General features: G+C 39.7%; 1 protein-coding gene across 1 annotated transcript; it reads left to right on the top strand.

Moving 5' to 3' along the window:
- The first annotated feature begins 575 nt into the window (after positions 1 to 575).
- On the top strand, positions 576 to 5652 carry LOC124073531 (growth hormone secretagogue receptor type 1-like). The gene is made up of 5 exons (XM_046415815.1): positions 576 to 711; positions 1396 to 1571; positions 2459 to 3296; positions 4219 to 4324; positions 5018 to 5652. The coding sequence occupies exons 1-5, from the start codon at positions 576 to 578 to the stop codon at positions 5211 to 5213; spliced, it is 1452 nt and encodes a 483-aa protein (XP_046271771.1). The 3' UTR covers positions 5214 to 5652.
- The last annotated feature ends 18532 nt before the right edge of the window (positions 5653 to 24184 follow it).

The raw sequence follows: 24184 nt of genomic DNA, 5'->3' as shown, positions 1-24184 counted from the left end.
TGTAGCTGTACACTCTAATGTGTAGTTTTTGGTACAGACTGGTTGCGGCCGGATGTAAAAACGACCAGCTGACTCTTTAAGCGGTTCATTTTCATTGGCATCGACGGTTTCATTAATGAAATGTTTAATAGCAATAACAGTGCAGATACAGACTATGTGTGTGTGTGTGTGTGTGTGTGCCCATTTGTAGTCAGCCATGTTCTCAGTGTTAATAAAGGTTTATTTTTAAGGAACATCAACATATCATAAACAGTGGCACAGTGTTGATTTAACACCTGAGCTGCAAATGTAACTGCATGTGTGTGTATTCATACACAATATGTAGAGACTAAAGTAAATTCCATATATTTGTATGGAAAAGTGTTCATATGGTTTTTTTCTTTCTTTTTTCTTTCCTAACTAGACAGAATTTTGCCACCTTGACCGTCCCCTTGAGTGTTAGTCGTGATCGAGTGTCATAGGAAATCCATCTGTGTGCGTCACCTCTGTGCCTTGTAACCTGGGACACACACACCTCTCCCTGATCACTTTCTCCACTTTTCACTTTTTTTCCCCCAGCCCCATCCTGTGTTATCATGGATCTTTTGGAGTTGGGGGACCTGGGCAGCGGCTGTGAAGATGAAAACTGTAGCCTTGCATCCGGCTTCCCAGAGAGCTGCACAAACCAAGAGTGCCAGGGGGATGAATCAGTGTTTGGACTGATTGAGTTAGGTGGGTATAAAAAAAAAACAACAACAAAAAAAAAAAACAGCAAAAAGTACTTCAGTGTAATATTTTGTAAAGGAAAATTTGAAGCTGCAAAAGGCAAGATATTTGGTTTTCTGATATCTGATTTTATCTTTGCTGTTTGTACAATTCAAAACAGTCATTAATTAGCTTTCCTGCTTGCTTTGAGATTAAAGGTGTAGTTCAACAGCTTATTTGTAGGTGACAGCAAAAGAAAGATGACAGATAGCTACCACTAGCTACCACTTCCCTGTCTGTTTGGTAAATATGAAGCTACTAACAGCAGCTGATTAGCTTAGGATTAAAGGTACTAAAACCATTTTTGTCACATTTTTGCACATAACCTTTGATTTTCAGAGACATATGTGAGCTTTAGAGGTGCTACTCTAGATTGCTTATTTATTTTTTATTTTTACCTTTTGACAGTCAGGCTAACTGTTTCCAACTGCTTCCAGTCTTTATGCTAAGATAAATTAACTGACTATTTTTTTTTATCAGATGTGAAAGTAACTAACTCTCAGCAAGAGTGCCAATAAGTGGATTTCCCAAAATGTCTATTCCACAAAATTTACACAGATTATCTGATGTGGTAATTATAAGCCTGAGAGTGTGAACAGTTATGAAATAAATACAGTTGCTGTTCTGATAAAACAATTGTTCTTATTCTAGTGTGTGTGACGGTCATTTACATTCCACTGATGCTCTTCGGCCTTCTGGGAAATATGCTAACAATTCTGGTGGTTTGGCTGCGACCTCACATGAGAAGTTCTACCTACCTCTACCTGAGCAGCATGTCTGTCAGTGATCTGCTCATACTGCTGCTGCTGCCTCTGGATCTGTATAAGGTACATGGACACTTACTCAAAGTGTAGCTGTGTTAATACATGCATGTTATGATATAAGGTACGATCTGACCTGATGCTGTAAAGTCACAGCAGAAATTTCAGACAGCTAATGTGAATGAAGGGGACATGATGCATTTGTTTCCTTTTGAGAACTGTGGTCCAATAGTGGTTTAACCACACCCTCAGTGCCTCCCCCGAGGGGAATCCCTGCTGCTAAATTAAGTTTTTTTCTATTACAATCCACGACATGTCATACCCAGAGTGTTCGTAGATCATTCTTCCATCATTTTGCCTGTACAGTGGCAAGGGAAGATCAAATTTTACATGTGAGTAAATGCGCAATAGTTATTAATAATAATAGTATAGTTAGTAATAATGGTACATTTTAAGAATTGTTGCTAAATATGCAATTCTTTCTTCCTCAGCTGTGATTTTGATCTAACCAATCAGTAGTGACTAATGTACATGTCAGCATCATTTTCAGATGATATAAAAGCTGTGGTAGGAGTTGCTAGGAGCAGTTCAGCTTGACAGTGAAAGGTCCTGTGTTTAGTATTTTGGGGAATTGAGGGGCAAACACTGAATATGATATTCCAAATTACATTTTCATTATTTTTTGTTAATAATATTACAAAGTGTCTTGTTTTGCCCTGCTGGTTCTGGTCTGACCACATGCTCATGTTCATTCTCACCTTTGTGGAAATCATTTTCATTTGAAACATGTATCATTATTCTTCGTCTTTGATTGACACAGATTTTAATTGGTTCTTGACTAAATACATTGTCTTGTTGTAAAATGTCACTGTACATGCTATTATTTCAAAAATGTTGGTGTACACCCGAATGTGACAGTCATCAGGGTAAAATAAATGTTCTGTGTCTTCCAGCTCTGGAGGCCCAGTCCCTGGCCCTTCGGAGACCTTGCCTGTAAGCTGACCATGTTCCTCTCAGAGTGTTGCACCTTCTGCACCATCCTCCACATCACCTTCCTCTCCCTGGAGAGGTACCTGGCAGTCTGCTGGCCAATCACCGCCAAGACCCTGGTAACACGGCGCAGAACCAGGACTATCATTGGGTGCCTCTGGCTGGGTGCGGCCATCAGTGCAGCACCGGTGCTGGTCATGGTTGGAGTGGAGGATGTCGGGGGAGAGGAGTTAGGACTCAGTGGATGGAGAGATGGCGGAGAGTGGACAAGCAGGGAAGGAGAACAGGGAGGGTTCATGATTAGTGGAAAGGAAAGAGAAAATAGACACATGGCCTTGAAGGATGGAGAGCTAGAAGGACTAAAATGGGAAGAAAAAGAGAAAAGGGAATGGAATGAAAGAGTTGGGGAGTTTAAAAGCTTTGGGGAGAAAGAAGAGAGAAAATTGGGAATAGGAGAAAGAGATGAGAGGACACAAAAAGGTGAGGGAGGAGGTGAAGAGGAAGGAAAGATGGAAGTTGTGGCAGAGCGTCAAAATAAAATGAAAGAAGATGAGGGAGGAGGAAGGGCAGAAGGTGTGGTTGGAGGTCAGGGAGGAGAGATTGACAAGAGAGAGTGTCGCTGCACACACTACGCTGCCTCCTCTGGTCTGTTGTCGGCCATGATGATTCTCTCTAACTTGTACTTCCTGGTGCCCCTCTGCATCCTGGGCCTGGTCTACAGCCTGATTGGGCGGACACTATGGCTCCGTCCACAAAGCAGCCGTAGAGACCAGAGTCACCGGCACACCGTCAAAATGCTGGGTGAGAAACAAACACTCTCCACCATCCACCCTTAGGCACTACTTTTACTGTAATAAGAACAAATAGCAACAATTGCTTAGATAGAGATTAGCTTAGGCTAAATATTTATTGTAAACATGCCAATTGGACAAACTGACAAACAGTAGTTGCTGGTGGGTATTTACCTGTGCGGGGCTACAGACATTCAGGGCTTTTGCTGACACAGTGCTAACAATGCTGTTGTCTAGTTTGTTTGACTTCAGCTGTAGAGGACTGTTGCATTTACTCAGTAACTGAATTAGGAAAACAAATGGGCTCCATCCAGCAGCTCTGTTTGGCCACTGAATCCAAATGTTGCTTTTCTCACCAAGCAGATGGACCCACTAGAGAACAAATAAAGCATATTGCACTTATTGGAGCTGGCAATGTCTGGTATTAAAATAACACAAATATTAGACCCAATTTAATACTGAGTTTAATAGTTATAGTTTAATAGTTTCCCAGTGTTTTATTGGTGATGCATCCATCCATTTTTTCATCTGTTTGGCCACACAAGATATTACAGTGACTTCCTAATTAGACATTTGATGGTTTTGGTTGGACAGTGATGAAGATGTTTCACAGTAACCCCTTTAAATTCCTATTGAAGTCTTAACTATCTAACACCGCTATTTACTTTATTATTTTATTTGAAGGGAAAAATCTAAGTCAGTGTATTCCAGTCCCTCTTCTTTCTGAGTCACAAACTTAATGAGGGATTCAGGAATAACTAGTCCAGCATATTCTAGGACAGGTATTTAGAGACCACACAATTACAGGGATAGTATTTTCACAGTTTATTCAGGTAAGAGACACATATTAACTTATAATCTTTAAGTATTTTAATGTCCTCCCCTGTGGTTTTTCTATCCTCCTTGTCCTTCTATCCCTTCACCCTCTCCAGGAGTGATTGTCTTGGCATTTGTCCTGTGCTGGCTGCCTTTCCATGTGGGTCGGACCATTTTCTACAGTCAGGAAACAAACATGGACACAAACTCACACTTAGACATCAAGTCTGTCTTTGATGACAGCGTAGACAGAACTATCAACGCAAATACTGTTACTAGGCCTGGAAAGATCACAGACAGATATGAAATATTCTGTGATATCTTTGCAAAAAATAAAGTCAAAGCCAACACACGCACTGATGTAGACACACAATTGGCAGACACAGAAACGGAGACCCACGCCGACATGGCCACACAATCTGATGACATGAGCACAGGCAGACACTTATATTCTCATATTGTATCACACACCAGGGGACAACGCATAAGCACTGAAAAGACCTCACATAATCTGGATCCCAGCACTGAAACGGATAGACGCACAGCCAAACAATCTGAAACACATGATACCTCACATGTTGCTGCACAACTTGAGAGATCCACAGACAAAAGAGACACAATCAGCCATATGCAGAACAGCACTGACACCACTGCGCCTTCAAAAAATGGTTTAAATAGTGACACAAACACCAACACGCGCACTGACAGTCCGTGTTGTGCGGATACACGCACACTCACTAGCACGCAAAACTTGACATCCATTTGCATAAACGCACAAAACACACCCAATCACGCACCTCCCAGCGCGGGGACAAACACATATGCTGTGACACCAGCCAACCTGTACAATGATAACACACAGGATGACCCACCCTTTGACAGCGCACATACACACGATGACACACACTATTTTTCATACTATCTGTCTCAGTACTTCAACCTGGTGTCCTCTGTCTTCTTCTACCTTAGTGCTGCTGTCAACCCTTTACTGTACAATCTTATGTCTGCCAGATATAGACACGCTGTACACAGCCTCATATACACACGTTCTCACACACACTCTCACCGCCTGCCCACACTCACGGCACGGCACTCCACGACCACTATGTAAAGGCAAATACTGTGCGCACAGAAATACACGCACAGACTGCATGCAAAAAACAGAAACAACACATTGTGGCCTCTATTTAAAACTTGTTTGCTTTTTGATTGAATTAAATGTCATATTGTAAAAAAAAAAAACAATTATATAGTTGTCAGCAATGACACAGTGAGAGTTTTGATGTACAGATAATAAAAGGGCATTTTTGTGTTTCTCAATGAATTGATGTTTCCCTGCTCTGTTTATCAACATTCTGATGGAAATAGCATCAGGAAATATGATTACCTATTGATTTGTAAATACAGTTACTCTGTTACAAGATCTGTGAGTTCACATTTATACAGTATTTGGCCCATAGATTGTGCCTTTGATATGATATGGTCATACTTTCTCATCACATTATGACCCCCTTACCCCCCTGTCAAGAACTTTGTTTGTATATTTATTGTGATTGCCAGATAATAAATAATTTCTTGCTTTATACATTATTTGTGCTGTGTTAAATTCAGTGGGATCCATAAACTTGAAGACATGGGACCTACATTACTTACTGTCCCTATGGCCCGTTTGGCAGTATTCATAATAGATGGAGGGTGCTTTTGTAAGTGTTACCTCACACCTCCACACAGTAATTTAGATGTGACAATACAAATGAACAATAAAGAATATACAATGATTTGTAATCTAGAATGTGTCTTTTTTTCCAATACTGCAGTGTGCCTTTGCCAGCTAGAATACCACATGTTTTCTATTCCACAATGTAATGGGATGTTCCAGTTCACAATGAAATGGGTAACTGGGGAATGGAATGTTGTAATGTACAATAATCGTAATGGAAGACTCAACTGTAAAACATATAAATCAAATAGAATATCTGATTCCCATTTTTAAATATGAAATTCAAGAATAGAATGTTCCACAGTGGGATGTTCCAATCCACGTTAACCGTTCTTTTGTCATGGACTCAATAAGAAGTGGAAAATAAACATAACAGAATGTTCTGTTTCAAATGTTTAAATTTAAAATGATTGTTATTTTGTTATAGAAGACTCAATTGTAGAACATGGAAGTAGAATAGAATACCTGGTCCCTATTCCAAAACTCAACATTTTATAATACAATTTTCTGCAGAATGTTCCAGTTCCAATTTATAGACGATAGAATGACCATTATTTTGTAATAAAACACATAAATGTTGAACATAGAAGTAGAACAGAATATAGACTTATTATTCCAGAATACAACACTCTAGAAAAGAATATTCTATAATGGATTGCTTACCATAGAAATAGAATAGAATATCTAGTTTTTATTCAAAAAATAGAAGATGAATATAACTTTCTACAATGGCATGCCATTTTCTAATCTCAAATGCCCTTTATTTTGTAATAAAAGACTCAGTTGTAGAACAAAGAAATAGATCAGAACATTGAGTCCCCATTCCAAAATTCAATGAAATAGAAAATAAGTTTCTGCCATGGAATGAAATGGAATGTTCCAGTTCTGAATCTTTTCTTCTTACATCTTTTACAATATGTATGTTTATATGGAGGAAAGTGTAATCTTGTTTTAACAGGAGTGGCCTGTTCAACTAGTATTCTCACTCTCCACAGATACACTCACACACACAGAATGCGGCTGTCATTTTGATTCATGTAGTTTCATACAGGCTGATGTGTTTTGATATAATATCTATTACATTACGTGTCCTGGTGTGCCAGATACTGATATAAATGCCTTTATTCCATTCGCAGTTGAGGCGTTAACACCTCTGTGAAGGAGGTTATGTTTTCACCCACGTTCGTCTCTCTGTATGTCAGCAGGAAACACTTAGGGATGGTTTTCCTGCAGCTTGGTGGACAGATTGGCTTCAGGCTTAGGGACAATTGATTTGATTGAGTTGGTAACCACCGTGGTCATTACTGCCTTGAGATCAGATCTTATTTTAGAGCTATGTGTACAGTCATATACTGTACACATGGGGACTTGATTCCAAAGTCAGTGTGGGAAATGTTCAAAATTTAAAATTTGTTCATTGTTAAATATTGTTCATTTTTGGTTATGTCATTTATTTGTTTGATAATATTTTATGGTTGCAGTTTGTAGACAGATTGATGCCTTTCTTCTTCCTAGAAACTTAGAAGAGAGAGGCACAGAGTTTCCACATTAAAATGTCCAGATAAATTTGTGGTCAAGGTAACTGTGTGTTTAACTTTAACCCTCTGTTATAACTTCTGGGAACCGGCAAATGATGAATCATAGAGCGGCTACATGTAATACAAATAAAAAATGAAAAATATTACCTTGCCCGTGAAGGTTTCAGTCATGCCAGATAAATTTTCATGGCATTGGTTGTAGTTCAATGATAAAGGCAGCAAATCCCATGATCCCTTGCTACTACATGACATCATCAAACTACATCTTTTTTCCTCTTTTTCCTCCTTTAATTAAGAGAATCTTAATGGCAGAAAATGCATACTGTGCGTTTAAACATAATTAGTGCTAGATACATATTTAAAATATTTTAAAATGCATTCAGTGTATATCTCTGTTTTGCATTCAAAGAGATACCAAATGAAAATGTTGTCCCAGTGGTGGCCTCATAGCAGATCTGCTGAAGCAGGCACCCTCAGATCAGAAGGTTTAGTTAGAGCTTTTAATACTAATGGCAGTGAAAACAGGGATGAGGTGTAATGTATTCAGAAGCTCTTTCTACTCACCTTCTTGAAATATTCAGATTCTGAACTTCACTGTGATGAATTGCTTTTTTTGAGCTCAATTATATCATTCTTTTTAATTGCATATATCTATATCTATATCTACATCTAACTGTTTAGCATTCCGTCATTTTATTTCTTTTATTAATTTCTTTTATAATTTTATTATTATCTTTCCATTTTATTCTTTAGGGTATTATAAAGTACTTTGTAAGTGTGTTGATATCTGTGCTTTAAATGAAATCATTTTAATTACTTGTCTGATGTTTGATGATGATAACACAGGGAATGATATGCTTACCACGTATGCTAATGGTTCTAAAGCAGTGTGATGACTGAAGCTATTAGCTGTCATGGGAGTTGGAGGGTTTCAGTCATATAGATATAAATATATACTGTATGTATGAGTCCTGGGTGTTTAATATGTACCAGTGTTTGGTTCTTATGTATGTACTGTGGTACGGTTAAAGGATGTAATAGGTGCTCTTCACCACCAAATGGTGCTGTGGTCCAAAGATCCGAAACATGCTGTTGAACTTGTCGAGTTGCTGAGCTTTTTAAACAGGAGCAAGGGAGCAAACAGAGTTTTTATACAATTAAAATACTTGAATGTTTTAATGGTTGAAATGTTTTTAAGCCTTTTTATGAATTATTAATTAAGCATATGCTATCAGACATGATTATATAACACTTACGCCTTCAGAGCATCTAACATTACATTCAGTATTACAACATTGTTGTTTTTTCTGTCTCTGCATTTTTATTGCGTAATCAGTTAAGCAAATAGCTTTGTTTTTGGCAACAAGGATACCCTTTATGATCTTATAATCACTGCACTGCATAATAGGGTTCATATTCATAGAAGGTTATGTGTCCATTTAACTTAGAGGGACATTTATTATATTCCTGTAGCGTCCAGTCAGTGGCCAATCTTACGATTATCATGTGGCTGTTCAGTTTTCACCTTTATATGTGGAACCAAAAAACTAAGGAGCCTGCTAATAACGTTAATTATTGATGGACCTTTCAATCTACCACTGCATTGTGGTGTACATTACAAAATAAAGCAGCAAGCTTATTTCACTGTGTGATGCACAGTGTGTCAGTTTGCTCATTCAGGCATTCATTCAAATCTTTGTCTTAGTTACTATACACACCCCACCTGGCAGCTTTCAGAGCTTTGCAGACAGTTACTGTACATCTTGATCTTTACTTCCAGTGACATCTGCCTTCTGACTGGACTGACTGTAACTGAGGATATCCTGTACCTGTCCTTTACATTAGTGGAGTTTTTATATTTTTTATATTTTATTATTAGAGTCTGTGATGAAGTCACATACTTGTAGCAGCCTGTTAGCCTCTAATTATTCATTGTTTTGGTTTTCCACCATGTGAACTGTGCTCATCAACTCCTTTTCCAGCCACAACAGGCAGCTAATTTCAGTAAAAAAGCTCTGCTAAACCAATTGCACACTACATGCCCATCAGCAAATGACAGGCAACTTAGCAAATAGCTCATGAAGATGGTCAAGTGTTTAGCAGCTAACAGAATCAGATATTTTTGCCAAGAGCTGGCGGAAACTAAAGCAGAGCTACAGTAAAATTGGAGTCAATATTACTTAGATTGTCTCTAATTTGAATGTTAATGTTGCACCACTAACACAAAGACATGTGCATAATAACTGGTGGTAATCTTCCTTTGTTGTTTACCTCCAAGAGGCCAATAACAAAAAACTGCTAATTTGAATTCGTGACTCTAGAAACACTTAATAAAAAAGCTTGTACCTCTGCTACCACTTTCACTAAAAATACAGTTTTTTTTCATATCTCTCACCTAATGCACTCCTTAACCCTGGTGCTTTAGCAGACGAGATACTGCTGTTACAGAATGAATTTTTAATAGGGAGTAAAAATGTCCTTCTTTTCTGTACAAAGCAATTAGTTTCCTCTGCTGATACACCCAAGCAGCTTCAGAGCCGCTTCATTTTGTTCTCTTCACTGAGAAACGACATGATCAGCCAGTCTAATACTGCACGTGTGTTTAAAACACGCTATCTGGAGAACATGTTTACTTCATATCACCTCATCACTCCCTCACCAGTCTTTCCCCACCTTTCTCTATTCATTGTTGATACAGCTGTGTGCGTTTTAAATTTACCTGATAAATCCAATCAGTCTTCCCAAATAAAGGACACTTCCGTCTTCCTCCAGAGCCTTTGTAAGTATGTCCTGGTAAACACAATCAGTCAGACCAAGCTGGTATAGACTTCAATATGCATTGATAATAAATGCAATGACAACATGTGGAGCAGATGTTCACAGTCAGTTAAGCAGATACTATAAAGGCTATCATTTAGCATGGGTTGAATGTTATATATAGATACACTCAGGGACCTTGACACTGTGTGTGTGTATGTGTGTGTGTGTGTGTGTTTGTGTGGCCCAGCTCAGTCTTTCTCGTGGTCTTCAGAAGCAGTTAAAACAAGGAATGGTCTAAAGTTCTGAGATGTGAATATCAGCCTAGCAGCACCTCTAAAGCTCAGGAATAAACTCTCCTAACTCATATTTACCATGAGAGTGGCATCAGTCTTCTCATCTAGTGATAGTTAACAGTAGTGTGTATTTCCCAAAATGTGGAGCTGTTCGTTTAACAGTGGTGAAGTTGATTACTGGGGAAATCACACAAAGTGCAAGTGATGAATGCACGCAATTAGTCGTTCGTTTACTTTCAGCCTTTCTCTCTCTCTTGTGTGGAAACATTACTTCATACAGTACTGAGTGCAATTAGCGAAAACAAAGCAACATTTGCTTCGTGGAAGTGATCCCTATGATGCAATGGGGAATTTGTATGTGTCTCTGACCAAAATTGATGCGCATCTCAATACAATTCAATGGACTTAAGCTACAGCTAAAAAGTCAGTGTCTGAATAGGATTGTAGACATGCAGCCACTCTAACCACACACACTTACCTGATGCACACATATGAATGCACACAGACATTACAATGCGCTCACACAACACACTGCATATGGACAAGTCCCTCTCTCTCTCTCCAAGCCCCCAGCAAGGCAAAAGATGCCACAGCAAATGATTGAACGATCTAATTATGAAGTGGGGGAAAGTATCCAGTTGTATTTACCACCAGTATTCATTGTGTGTACTGGTGTTGCTCAGCAGGAGAGATTTCAGTGGAGACCTGTAACATATGGAGCAAATTAATGCAGCATGGGCTCAGTGCTTCTGGGCTGAAAAACAGGGAGGAAAACTTTGAGAATGATACATGTGCACTTTGTCACAGGCATGCATAAACAAACTGGTACATAAAGTCTTGTCCCACTGGTGTCCTCTAGTGTCTTAGGGGCTACAATGGCTGTTTTGCCTGAGAGCACGTTTCTGTGGCTTTCAAATATACATTTTTAATGTGTTTAGAAACTATACACAATGGCTGAATGATAATGGGGAGTTCTGAAAACCCTGAAATCTACTAAGAATTATAGTTTTAGATTATTACTTAGATTTTGCTAAATTCCAATGCAATTCCAGTTAACGTCAAACTCAGGGCTTTAACTGTTCCTTGATTGTTTAGACAAACACAAGCATGTCATTTTCCAAGAGGATACTAAAGTTCCAAGTGACTAAAAAATAAGCAGATAAATCAAGCAACATAAAACAAAGCGTTTTCTATTCTTTTGTCATGTACTTTTCTGGTGTATACACTCTCTTATTTATTTCTGCATAACCTAACTAACTTTACAATATTTTCCATGACGTCACGTTAACACTGTAGGTGTAGTGTCGCACATGTAGAGATGTACAGTGTATCTCGGGGCAGAAGGGTTTACTATATAAATACCTAACAATAGGCACAGATGAGATCAGAACCTGCAGGGGAATCATATTACAGCCATTCACATATTCTGTGGTATTTACTGTGCACAATAGACTATAATTCCCTGACTTTAGCCTTTAAGCAAGTGCCTCCTCTCAGGCAACATCATGAGGCAAACAGGTGGATCAAATATTTCTTTCCCTTACTGTTGCTCACAGGAAGTAGGCTGTTGGTCCGTGTCCGCATAATGTCCGTTTTACACTGCTGGCATTGCAGCTAATAGAATATAAATTAGACAATAGATTAGTCTGTTGGTGTTTGTCATTTCACTTTGATTTGGCCAAAAAGGTAAGTCACTATCTGTGACTGGGGCTTTAGGTTTTATCAAGACAGCTTACACAAAGAAAACCTGGCTTTGTCAAAATTGCCTTGTAATGTACCCCTCTTTTCTTAACGCTGTCCAAGACGAACATGATTGGTTTAAAGAAATACAAACAAGCCAGAGCATTTCTTTCCCCCATACCAGATTGGTAATAGGTTCAGCCAGCCTTTCTCCATGAATCTCACAGACTAAAGATTGAGTTTGCTCCATTTTAATTTTATTACCCACATCAATGCCAAGAAATTACATCCTGAATGCTTAGCAATTTTGCTGAACCAAAGTGTTTATTCATTGATTGTTTTACTTCCTGTTCAAAGAGAAGATTTCCTGCTAACCACCATGACTGACACTGACACTGTAATTGAGTAGAAAAGACGAAAACAAACAACTGCACTATGTTATTCATATATCCAGTTAGGCCTGATATGAATCTGTGTTCAAAAAGTAGCCTCTTGCTAGGAAGCAATGTTTAATTCAAAGGAGCACTTCAGTTGTGCGGATACTTTTCTTTCTTATTGCCTGTGCTGACATTTGCACCTTGCTCGTATGGGTTTGAATATGCAATATTTTCTGTTTAGACACGCTGACAGTGGGAGAGAAAGTTGAATGAGGTCAGATGAGAGGGAGGAAGAGCTGAGATGAGTCTGATCAGACAAATAAAAGCTGATTGGATCTGCAGTAAAATGGCTTTCAGTGTGACATGAAGCTGCCTCTTGTAACCTGCATGTTCTTTTCAATTTTTCCCAGCCACAGCTCATTTACAGGGCGGTTGCACAGACATTTCCCTTTTTCCTTTGTTTTACCAGAGTTGGCCTGACGCATTTGTACACGGACAGAGGTCTAGTCTAGACTGATAAGTCTTAAGTCAAGTGCAAAGTCCTAAGCTTTTTGTTTTGAGAAGTAAACAAGACACCTAATGTAACAAGCCTATGCTTTATACAACATGTCAAACAAAGGTAGAAGCTGTCTGTGATTGTTGGCCACATGTTCTTTAAACTGTATTTTGTTTTTTTGTTGAGGTGGTTTGTTTCTTAGGTGCACCTTGAATTCACCTTGAAGTCCCTGAGCGCACCCGCTTGCTTTGCCGTACAAAACAATCAAAATTTCAGAGTTTACAAGGTGTATTTGAATGCATCGCTGGTTTAGTACATGCACTGTCCCCGCGCATGTGCCAAAACTCCAACACAGGCGCATAGCAGAGGACAGGAGCAGCACGCCTGTGAAAAACACATTAGAGACTCTCAGCATAGTTTTTTATTACATGACTACTTTGGTACAAATATTTACCCACCAATGTGGCCGACAGCCTTCTGAGATTTACTCACCAAGCGGAAAGTCCAGCAGATGTTAATTATGCACCCATGGCATCAATGTTAGTTGATGAAGGAAATGAAGGGAAATACCTGATTGGTGGCACACTTTTTAAATAACATACATTTTCATCTTTGGGCTTGGGGGAAGGTATCAAATATTTTCCAGCAAAAAGGCAAGTCATTGGCGTAGTATTTTCATTCTAAAGTCATCAAATTTGTGACTCGAGTCCACACCTCTGCTTAGCATTATTTCCAACAGCAAGAAGCTTGTCAATAGCCATTTGCTTTGTTTCACAAGGTTACATGTTAGGTCAGAAAAACACCTGTTACCTGTTCAGGACTGAAACATCCTCCTTGTGGCAGCCACAATGCCAGTAATTTCAAACAAAGACTAACATGTAGGATAACAAGGGAAACATGGTCTGAAAATATATTCAAGCTTATGTCTATAGCCACCTTGTTCATGTATGTTCTTTACAGTCCAAATCACCCAAGGAAATAAAATACATCATATTTTATTTTTTATACCAGGGATACTGGCTCTGTACTGCAGTATACAGGCATGATATCACGTGCAGCCACCACGTGCATATTTAAAACCCTTTGACAGGGTTCTCACAAACAGATAAGCTGTAATCCTCAAAAAGTTTTCACCATCTCACAGAGTTTTAGTTTTAGTATTGGCATTAGCTTGCCTTAGATAGCAAATAAGATCTGTGAGAGCCGCAGTTTCAGCCAGCAGCATCGGTTAGAAATGAGGCGCTTGCTTTTGTTCAGAAGACTCCCTCTCCAGCTGTAAATCTTCCAATGTTACCTTTCTTAAACTGCATATTCGTTTGAGAGCACAGCTGCTTGAGAATTGACAAAGAAGAAGAAATTTAAAAAAACCCCAACATGTCCAGTGATTACACATCACAAAATTAATCTGTAGCAAGTTTTCTTTCTGCATATGATTACATTCTTTTTCTTCCTCATGTTCCTCTTCTGGGTACCATTATTGTAATTTAATATTCTAATTATTATGGTGATAAACATTCTGGGTTTTATTGGCTCTTCTGCTCCTTCCAAGCAACACAGTCATAAAGACATGGGAGGGGAAAAAGTAGTAAAGAATTAGCCTTAAATGGATTAGAGAACTCTGGCAGTGTGTTGGCTCTTCCCACCAGGTGTGTTGTCTCGGTGGTGACAGCTGGAGTGATGTCTCCTATTTTGTTTGGCAAAAACTGCTCCCTTGGTGGTTAACTGGATCTAAGCTATAGCTTCAGCTTTGTCCGCAGATAAGAGTCACTGTAAAATGCAAGAGCAATGAGAGGCCAAAAGGAGGCACTGGGAGCTAAGAAAGGGGAAAATAAACGTTGAATAATCTTGACGTTTCATAATAAATGTGTTCGAATAAAGTCAAATGAGGACTGGTGAAAATAACGACACCTGTCCACATGTTATATTAATGTTATATTACATCAGTTAAGAGTTTAACAGCTGCACAAAACAAATGTTGGCATAATCCTTGATGAGAAGTGCTGCATTTGGGCTGATGGCATCGAGATAATGCCACTGCCAGGAAAAAACCCAGAGCTCTAATCGCACCAAGAAATCCATCCATCCAAATCGAAATCTACACGTTGCTCATCTTACAGCTCAAACTGCTGAGTCAAATCTCTCCCAGAGCTCAAAGTCTACAGCCGGCGTTCGTGTCTTGGGTTTTCAGGAAAACAAGCAACGATTCTCCAGTGACAACAACTTGTCAGTTTTTGAAGTTGTAGTAAGGTAAATTTTGGTATGTACATGATGTTTTTTCCACCCCAGGTACTGCTAATAAATGTAGAAAGCGATATGTTTAAGCTGAGAGCCAATGCAGCAGGGCTCAAATTAGTGCAGATATAAAACCAAGCGGTGTTAGTGCTTTAATCCGTCCTTAAAATTCTCATATGAGACCTTTACTGGCAAGCTGTTGCTGAAAGACACTGAAATTCAAAACAGTAGAAGGCAGTTTCCACAGTATTGACAGCCACCAAGTGGAATGTGTGTAGTACCTGAGAGAGCTGGAGAGAGCTGTTTAGAGAGATAAACTAAGCACTTAGACTGTTCTCTGCCATGAACGCCTCAGCAATACTCATTTGCTCATCAAGGCTCAAACTCAGATGTGACTCAGCTGCAGATGGATATTTTGGCCTCTAAATGTATTTTCACTTATAGATTAAATACAATTGTTCAGCCCACCGCTTTGATCCAGACTGAAATATCTTCAACAACTGTTGAATAGATTGCTGTAAAATTTTGCACAGACATTCATGACCTCTGCCACCCTTTTCATCTAGTGCCAGAGGCTCAAAGTTTTCACTTGTCCAGTGAAATATTTCAAACCTGTACTGCAGCCAGCTACTAGGAGGCAATCAAGATGCTTTGACTTCACTTTTGGGGGAGCTGTCATGTCATCTATTCTCTGCCGCTGGTTCATACATGCCGTCATAGTGTATGTAAATGACTCATTTTAATACCTGTGACAGCCTTATTTTTAACCATAGCAGACTGTGTCTCAATGTCTTACATTGTAGCTACAGCCCAGGTCAGTAGGTACAGATATTTATTATGTTCTTGCAGATTTGATGACATTTTGTGGAACATTATACCACTAGACAATGAACAAAAATTCAGGAATTTTTAGCTGATGATTTTTTGCTCTTTTGTTATGAACTACTGCAATGCTGCTTAACAAAATCCCACACTGCGGACTTTAAAAATAATGTGCAACCTTTGACAGTGCTATGCTTGAACTTAAAATATCCCCTCTCAGAGAAATATTCTGTAATACTCATAGAGACAAATATGTCAGATTTCGATTGAATATCAGCAGAAATGTATGACAAGGATTTAAATGCAGGTTTCATTTAAGGCTGGCGTACATCCGTAATGTTCTATACTCTTTCATGTAATTTTCACTTCAATTACATGACTCACTTATTTATCATGATAGAATGGTTAGACATAACTGAGGTGATGAACCGTGCAGCCCGTCCAGCGTCATGTCAAGGCAGGCGGTCCCCAGTGTTCATAATAGTTCAGGTGTTTGACCAAAGGAAAAATGAAAAAAAAAAACATATCTCATCTGATCTCATATTTTATTGCTGTTTGAAACAACTTTCATTACATTTCTAAAGCTAATGGCATAGAGCACAGACCACTACTGCCTAGCAGATGGATTTTGAGCATTGTTCAAATGCAAATACCTGCTCTTCCTGACTGTAGCCGTATCAAAGCCGAGCCGAAATGTGAAACATCCGATCCATCCGTCTGTCACCAGCTGTAACAGTGCCTTAACATTTGTCAGCATTTCTCAGCTGGAAAATCTGGAATTCTGGGAAATACGCTTCATTTATTTATTATTGTGATGACAGTTACATGAATAGATTGATATCACTCTCAAATATGTCAGGTAAATTTATGAAGTTATACAGCTGGTTATCTTTGCTTTGCACAAAAAGTGGAAACAGCTAACCTGGGTCTTAGAACTCCAGTTTTTGTATGGATTAAACAACCAAGATATATTTTTCCCCTTTGGACTGAGCCAGGCTGGCTGTTTTCAGTCTTTATGCTAAGCTATGCTAATCATCAGCTGATTGTAACTTCATATTTACCTTTCAGATATGAGAGCAGCAGTCATCTCTCAGCACAAAAATGTGTTTCCCTAAAAATGTCAAACTATTCCTTTAAGCTGAAGTTCCAATAACAGTATTTCTGATATAAAGTGGAATCAAGCGAACTCACTGTGAGCTTTCAGAAGCCAACAAACGAAACAGCGTTCATTCGTATCAAACCGCGTGCGGCTGCTTCCAACACAGCAGCACACACAGCCTGAGTGGACCCCACCGGCTCAGCATGAAGCAGCAGAGAGATGATGCAGATGTGCGGCCTCAGTATTTATTATGGACTGAGATCACAGACTAATGCTTCCTGCTGACTTAAAATGGCAGAAAAATAGCTAACTGTTAATGATAGAAATGTAGCCCACAAAATGAATTTAAAGTTAGCGGTTAGAGTCTGCTTTTTTGACACACAGATTTTTGTGTTGCCCACAGGATGGAACGTAAGCCATTAGTGATCCACTGACTCACAAATTCACAACCATGGCTGTAGACTTTTTTTTTTTTAATCCTAAAATGGTTTAATGTGGGCGGCACGGTGGTGCAGTGGTTAGCACTGTCGCCTCATAGCAAGAGGGTTCCAGGTTCCAATCCCGGTCTGGGCCCTTCTATGTGGAGTTTGCATGTTCTCCCTGTGCCTGCGTGGGTTTTCTCCGGGTACTCCGGCTTCCTCCAAAAACATGCACATTGGGTTAATTGGCTACTCTACATTGCCCCTAGGTGTGTGTGTGAGAGTGTGTGGTTGTCTGTCTTTGTGTGTTGGCCCTGCGATTGACTGGCGACCAGTCCAGGGTGTACCCCGCCTCTCGCCCGTAGTCAGCTGGGATAGGCTCCAGCTCCCCCGTGACCCTGACAGATAAGCGGTAGAGAAAATGGATGGATGGATGGATGGTTTAATGTTGCAGTTTGTTATTCACCTTCCTACATATTAAATGACAGTCACGAACCGTAGCACAGACTGATGTTCCCTCTTCGATTCTCAATAGTTCCTGATTGCCAAAGGGAGACTGATTGCAGCTAATATTAAGAGGAGCGACTATCAAAACAGTGAGTGAAACAGAAACTCACCACAGCCATTAAAGAAGTGGATAAGGAGACTAAGGTCTAATCAGTCGTCAGCTATAGTTTTGTAATGGATGCCACAGTTAGAAATGACTGATTGAGGGTCAGCTCCATGACCCTAAACTGGAATAGACGGATATGGCTAACTAAATCGTGTCTATGAGACTCTGAATGTGCTCCCTTTTGACAAAGGATGTCATTTATTAGATAACAAACTTTGACGTAAGGAAGACATCACAGGTTAAAGAAACACAGGCACGGCATTTCATGGAAGTATGACAAACATACTTACAAAAGTGTTTGATGATGTCAAAACTGCAGCAAGTCAGGTAGGACAAAGAACAACTTTACAGTGAGACCGTCATGCTACATACCCCATTAAAAAGAACATATTAATCATCCCCACTGCGTATGCATTAAGTCACACATTATAATTCTCCAGTGTGTGTCTGACATGGATTTTAAGGAGAAAAAGTGTAATTACCACATTAAAATCATTAAAATAACACCGACTCCATTTTAAAGATTGCAGACTGCATGAAATTTGCAAATGTTTTTCATTTCACAAGTTTAACCTCTGGACACAAGATGTCTCCTACTTCAGTGTAAAGTTCAGTCTCAGTGTGTGTGTGTGTGTGTCTGTGTGTGCGCGCACACTGGAAGCTCCACATCACACTTACGTCTGCTCGATACTGGAGCAGGATTGGCTTTCCGAACCACTTGTGATGTCATAAATCGTGGTCGTGGTTACATTTACATTTTGAGCAAAGAATGTGGAAATGGTGTCAGACTGCACACACATCTTACACGTACACAGTGAAGCTCAGGCATTCAACAAGAAGAAAAAATGAAATGGAGGGGATTTGAAATAAGATGATTAAGACACTGATAAGTGGAGCAGATGATCAGGGGGAAATTCTGCCTGGTCTGTCAGTATCTATCTGACACACGTACACTGTGCAGAGATGCGGTGTGTGTGTGTGTGTGTGTGTCTGCTTATTTTTCTGTATTCTGCTTTAATTCTACTGTGTGTATCTGAATCTGTATGGAGCCCATCTGATGTTCTCCTTTCCTTTACAGCCCTGACTCCCAGCACTCCAGGAGGGTTTGATTCTTTCACAGAAGCTCAGAAAACACCCTTGTGGTCCTAAAGGTGAAGAGTTAGCGAGGCTCATCCCCAGACAGCTGTTTGTGCAGACAGATCAGGCCTTATGAAGGGAGGCGGCGTGTTTGTGGAACCAGCGAAATGGATCTGTTGATTAGAAAGTAAAAACAGTTGTAACTCTCTTCTCCAGTCAAACAAAGAGCAGAGGCTGAGAGGAATGTTGTGAGTTTTTAAGATATTTTGTCATAAACCAAAGTGTTGGACAAATTAAAATTTTGACCCGATGATGGTGTTTGATGAATTGGGCGTTAGGGGATCAATACATGCTGCCAACTTGGCTAGAACTAGTGCATTGTGAAGGGATGAGGTGGTATAACCATTTATCATCCATCCATCCATTTTCTATACCGCTTATCCGTCAGGGTCGCGGGGGAGCTGGAGCCTATCCCAGCTGACTACGGGCGAGAGGCGGGGTTCACCCTGGACTGGTCGCCAGTCAATCGCAGGGCCAACACACAAAGACAGACAACCACACACTCTCACACTCACACCTAGGGGCAATTTAGAGTAGCCAATTAACCTAATGTGCATGTTTTTGGTATTGTGGGAGGAAGCCGGAGTACCAGGAGAAAACCCACGCAGGCACAGGGAGAACATGCAAACTCCACATAGAAGGGCCCAGACCGGGATTCGAACCTGGAACCCTCTTGCTATGAGGCGACAGTGCTAACCACTGCACCACCGTGCCGCCCACCATTTATCATTTTAAGTGTTTTGTGATTAGATGACACATCTTGGAAAAATAAGAAAAAATTATTATATTATTATTATTTTCAGCTTCCAGTCCTAGTTTGGTTGGTTTCGGTTTCAGAAAGGAACATGGTTTGGGTTTGGAAGAGACCATTTCACAACGTTAATGATGTGTTATAAAGAGCTTTCTACGAGAAAGCCACGAAGGCTAACTTCTCCCATGTGCTTCCCAGTTTTGTTTAGCTCGTAAATGTCTACCTGGGAGCCATCAGCAAAGGTTATGGCTTTAATGTGAGACTGAGATGTCTGCAGTTCAACTGAAGACTGAGTTTTGGTTTTCAGATCGTTTTATTTGAGGAAAGAGAGGGAGGCTTGAAGATGTGAACTACACTAATATTTCAAACACGTTAAAAACAAAAAAATCCAAATTAGAGGAAAATCAAAAAGAAATACACAAAATATATGTTTGGTATTAGTGTTTTTTTTTTTTTAATCCCTTTTTAATCATCATTGCTACATGTCAGATTAACCTGGCAACCAATTGGGAACCCCAACCCACAGGTTGGAAAGCACTGAAGTACACATTAATTCATGTCCAATGAGTCATGGAGGACAGAAGAGCACACCAAAAAAAAAACACAGAAAAGCACTAAATGCTGAATGTGATCCTGTTTCCTTGAAGCTCTTGGTGTACGAGGGAGAGTATTGAGATGTATTCCTCTCCGAGACTGCTGCTGCACTGATTATTTAAAATACGGATTCATCGCACCACTGGGCCACCCACCTGCAGTCACACAGACAAAGCATGAACACATCACAGCTGGAAATCAAATTGCACCTGGAGAAGGTGACACGAGCCATAAAGATGAGACAAAACACGATGTGATCTGGCTCAGCTTTGAAGGGAGGCCTGAAATTGAAAATAGCACCGTGTCAGTAATATTTGTGATTTGGTTTGGCATATTGCGGTCTTGTAACGTGTAAAATAAAGCACGTCCTGCTGTCTTTGCCTGTAAACTGCCCCCCCCCTTCCTTGTGGCTCATTGACCTGATAACTCAAACACAGCAGAATGTCATAATGTCATACATCAGTATCACACTTGACTGTGCTCAATCATACCACATTTAGCTGCTTAATGAGCTCCTCTGTCACTGGTGAGAAACGGAAACAAACAAACCAACAGGGCCCATCCTTCACAGTTTGGGAAGTGGTCAGTTGGCTTTAGATAAGGTGAAGTTTATTCACTGTCTACGCACGTCACGTCTGAGTCAGATAAAGAAAAAAAAATATATATATGGCCTGCAGGATATATTCACTTTAACATCAAGCTGGAGGAAGTGGGGAGGAGCGAGCAGAGGGACTTTATAAGAGACCTTCTCTCAGGACCGACGCACAAAGTGTACAACAGAACACACGTTTTCTTTTTTTTCTTTTTTTTTTTGGTCTAAGAAAAAAAAAAAGAAGTTTGAAGTTATTTGGCTACTGTATGCGTCCACATCGGGGAGGTTTTTCTTGACAATCTGCTGCACTTTTATTTTGACAGCCCGAGGTGACGATGGAGGCTTTGAAGTTCGCAGCTGTGTTGTTGGTGGTGGTGTTCGTGCAGGTTTTTGGCGCGCTGGGGACTCCGCTCTCCAGCGAAGAAGAAGACGGAGAGGTCTGGACGGTGGAGAACTGGCAGGTAAAAAAGCACACCATCGGACACGTGTCTAAACATCGACGTATGGATGTGATGTTAATGTTATGTGATTTTATTTTTTCAGTTCTATATGGGATAAACAGCGGAGTATGTTCCCATGTGTTGTGTTGAGAAAAAGATCTGCCGAGAAATCTGCCTTGTAGTGAAAAATTCTGTGGTACAATAAGCAAAACTTAGTCTTTAAGTAGTGAAAGTTAACAGTATGATTATAATAAACTCTCATTTGGCGCTACGTTAATAGGACTTTCGTCTTTGCTATTTGCACGATTTGGAATTTCTCTCAGATGAAGTCAGTATTCAGAAGAAGAGTTACTGTCAGCTTGAATTTTGCAGAAAGGTACAGAAGCCTCCCTCGTTTGCTTTCACCCGATTGTCTGCTTTGCGCACTTTTCACGCACTTTTCACGCACGTTTCAGCACCGCGGAGAGCGACAGCCAATCAGCCTGCACGGATGATCATCTCCCCCAGAGAGCTGCAACAGACCAATCAGTGGGAGACATTAAAAACATAAGAAAGCAACAATCTGTAAAATAATATTTCCCTTGAACAAGAAAACGACAAGAACTGAGCAAACTGAGTATTTATTTATTTTTTTTTAAATAGTTGAGACAGTTGAGAAGTGGATTGTGGGAAGGGAGCGTCAAGTCTGTCGCTTTCAAAATAAATGTGTGAACTCTACATGAGAAAGCTCGTGAGTCCTTTTTGTGCATTTTGCGTCAATTTAATTCCGTTTAGAAAACAACACGCTTTCGTGAAACGCATTATCATGCTTTCCAAATTAATTGAAGTGTATTGAAAAAAAAAATCAGTGTAAATTGTTCTGTTATTAATAAATAATATTTAGTTCTGCTGCTATACTGACTTCAACCTTCAATCAGTAAATCTAATCTGTAATTATTGACTTGTGAATTTTGAATTTTGTTCAGTTCTTTTTGGTTTTTACTGAGTGTAAATAATGTGTAAATAATAATCATGTCGACCGGTTTAGCACTAACAGTGCCAGCAGTGTTCCTCTCAGGCTGCAGGTAGAGCCTCCACCTCACAGAGGGTGTGGTGTGGGGGCAAAGCCTTCACACCACTAGCTGCTGCTCGCTGTTGCTGCCAGCACATGGAGGCAGATGAGTGCGTGGACATCTTAATCACCTCTCATTTGGCTTTTGCCATATGGAAAGAAAGTTCTGAAAGATTTTTTTTTTTTTACCAAGGAAATGAAACTAAAACTGTACAGTAGGACTGAAATAGCTTTTTTGATATGTGAGGGGGCACGTCTTCCCTGTGCTCAGTGAAAAGTATGCCCTTGTATATATTGTACTTAAAATAAATATGAATGAGGTATTTGTATTGAACAAGTGTTCAGTTTCAGCAGCACTGACTGCACCAGCACTTCCCAGTCCATCAGACAGCAGGGAATAACTTGATCAGCAAGATCATACATTCCCGTCCCAAACCTGCAATGACTCACGACTGTTTTTACTGTGTGTGTGTGTGTGTGTGTGTGCGCAGGGCTACCCACTAGAGAGAGGAATAACCATCCGGCTGGCAGACCTTATCAAGCGGTCCAAAGCACAGCAGTTCCATGGCCTGATGGGAAGAAGCTCAGGTAAACAAGCAAACAAATACACAATTGTACTTAATGGAGATTTTACAGTTAATTTATAATATTTTTGCAGTTGTCATATTTGTGATATACATCTCCAGTAATACCTGAATAATACTTGTACTGGATCTTGTGGTTTCCCTGTGCTTTTCTTTATTATCACTGTAATATTTACATCCATCCTTAATTTCAGGTGCATCTCAGCCTGTGAGGCTGGGCAGGAAAAGTGAGTATAATTACACCATTAAAAAGCTCTGAGTGTTTCTTTTTTTTCCCTTTACCACCAGTTTTAAGATTATTTGGTTTCTTTTGACTCACATGAGGACTTGTTTTTTCCGTCTCACTCTTCATCAGGAAATAAAGGGGAGATGTTTGTTGGACTCATGGGCAAAAGGAGTTTAGGTGGAGGTAATGCAGACTCCTGAAGCGAATTCTAAATTCTCACCAAATGATGAACTAAAACTCTGGAATTTTGCATTTTTTTTGTCAAACACTATTGATTGTTGCACTATTATTTGTGTAGGGAAATGGCTCTTTTTTAAAGAAAAAAAATATTCCCTTTCCTTCTCTTGCCATCACCTTGTCAAGACTTCCTGCTTGAGTTTGTGGTATGTCTCAGCTCCTAAATCTAATATTTCACTTTTTTCTTCTCTGCTTCCCAGATTTGGAAGATTGGGACTCTGACTCTTACTAAAGATGAAAAATGAGACAGAAATAACCATAACAACCATAATCAAAACTCAGATTGAAGATTGAAATACCATGTCTTATTTAGTCCTATGTTGTTGATCAACGGGACATAGAGTGTCACACCGTCTGACCAGAACAGATGGTCTCCAAACCTGTTGAAATTAAATGAAATTGATTTAAGCTGCTGCAAATC

Source organism: Scatophagus argus, chromosome 16 (assembly GCF_020382885.2).
Source record: "Scatophagus argus isolate fScaArg1 chromosome 16, fScaArg1.pri, whole genome shotgun sequence".
NCBI lineage: Eukaryota > Metazoa > Chordata > Actinopteri > Scatophagidae > Scatophagus > Scatophagus argus.
The sequence above is the reverse complement of the archived record's forward strand: the minus strand, read 5'-3'. Positions and strand labels throughout refer to the sequence as shown.

Excerpts from the sequence above, each read along its gene's own strand:
- LOC124073531 (XM_046415815.1), top strand. The coding sequence starts at position 576 with ATGGATCTTTTGGAGTTGGGGGACCTGGGCAGCGGCTGTGAAGATGAA. Across the intron at positions 712-1,395 it reads GTTTGGACTGATTGAGTTAG|TGTGTGTGACGGTCATTTAC; the intron begins GTGGGTATAAAA and ends TTCTTATTCTAG. Across the intron at positions 1,572-2,458 it reads TGCCTCTGGATCTGTATAAG|CTCTGGAGGCCCAGTCCCTG; the intron begins GTACATGGACAC and ends TGTGTCTTCCAG.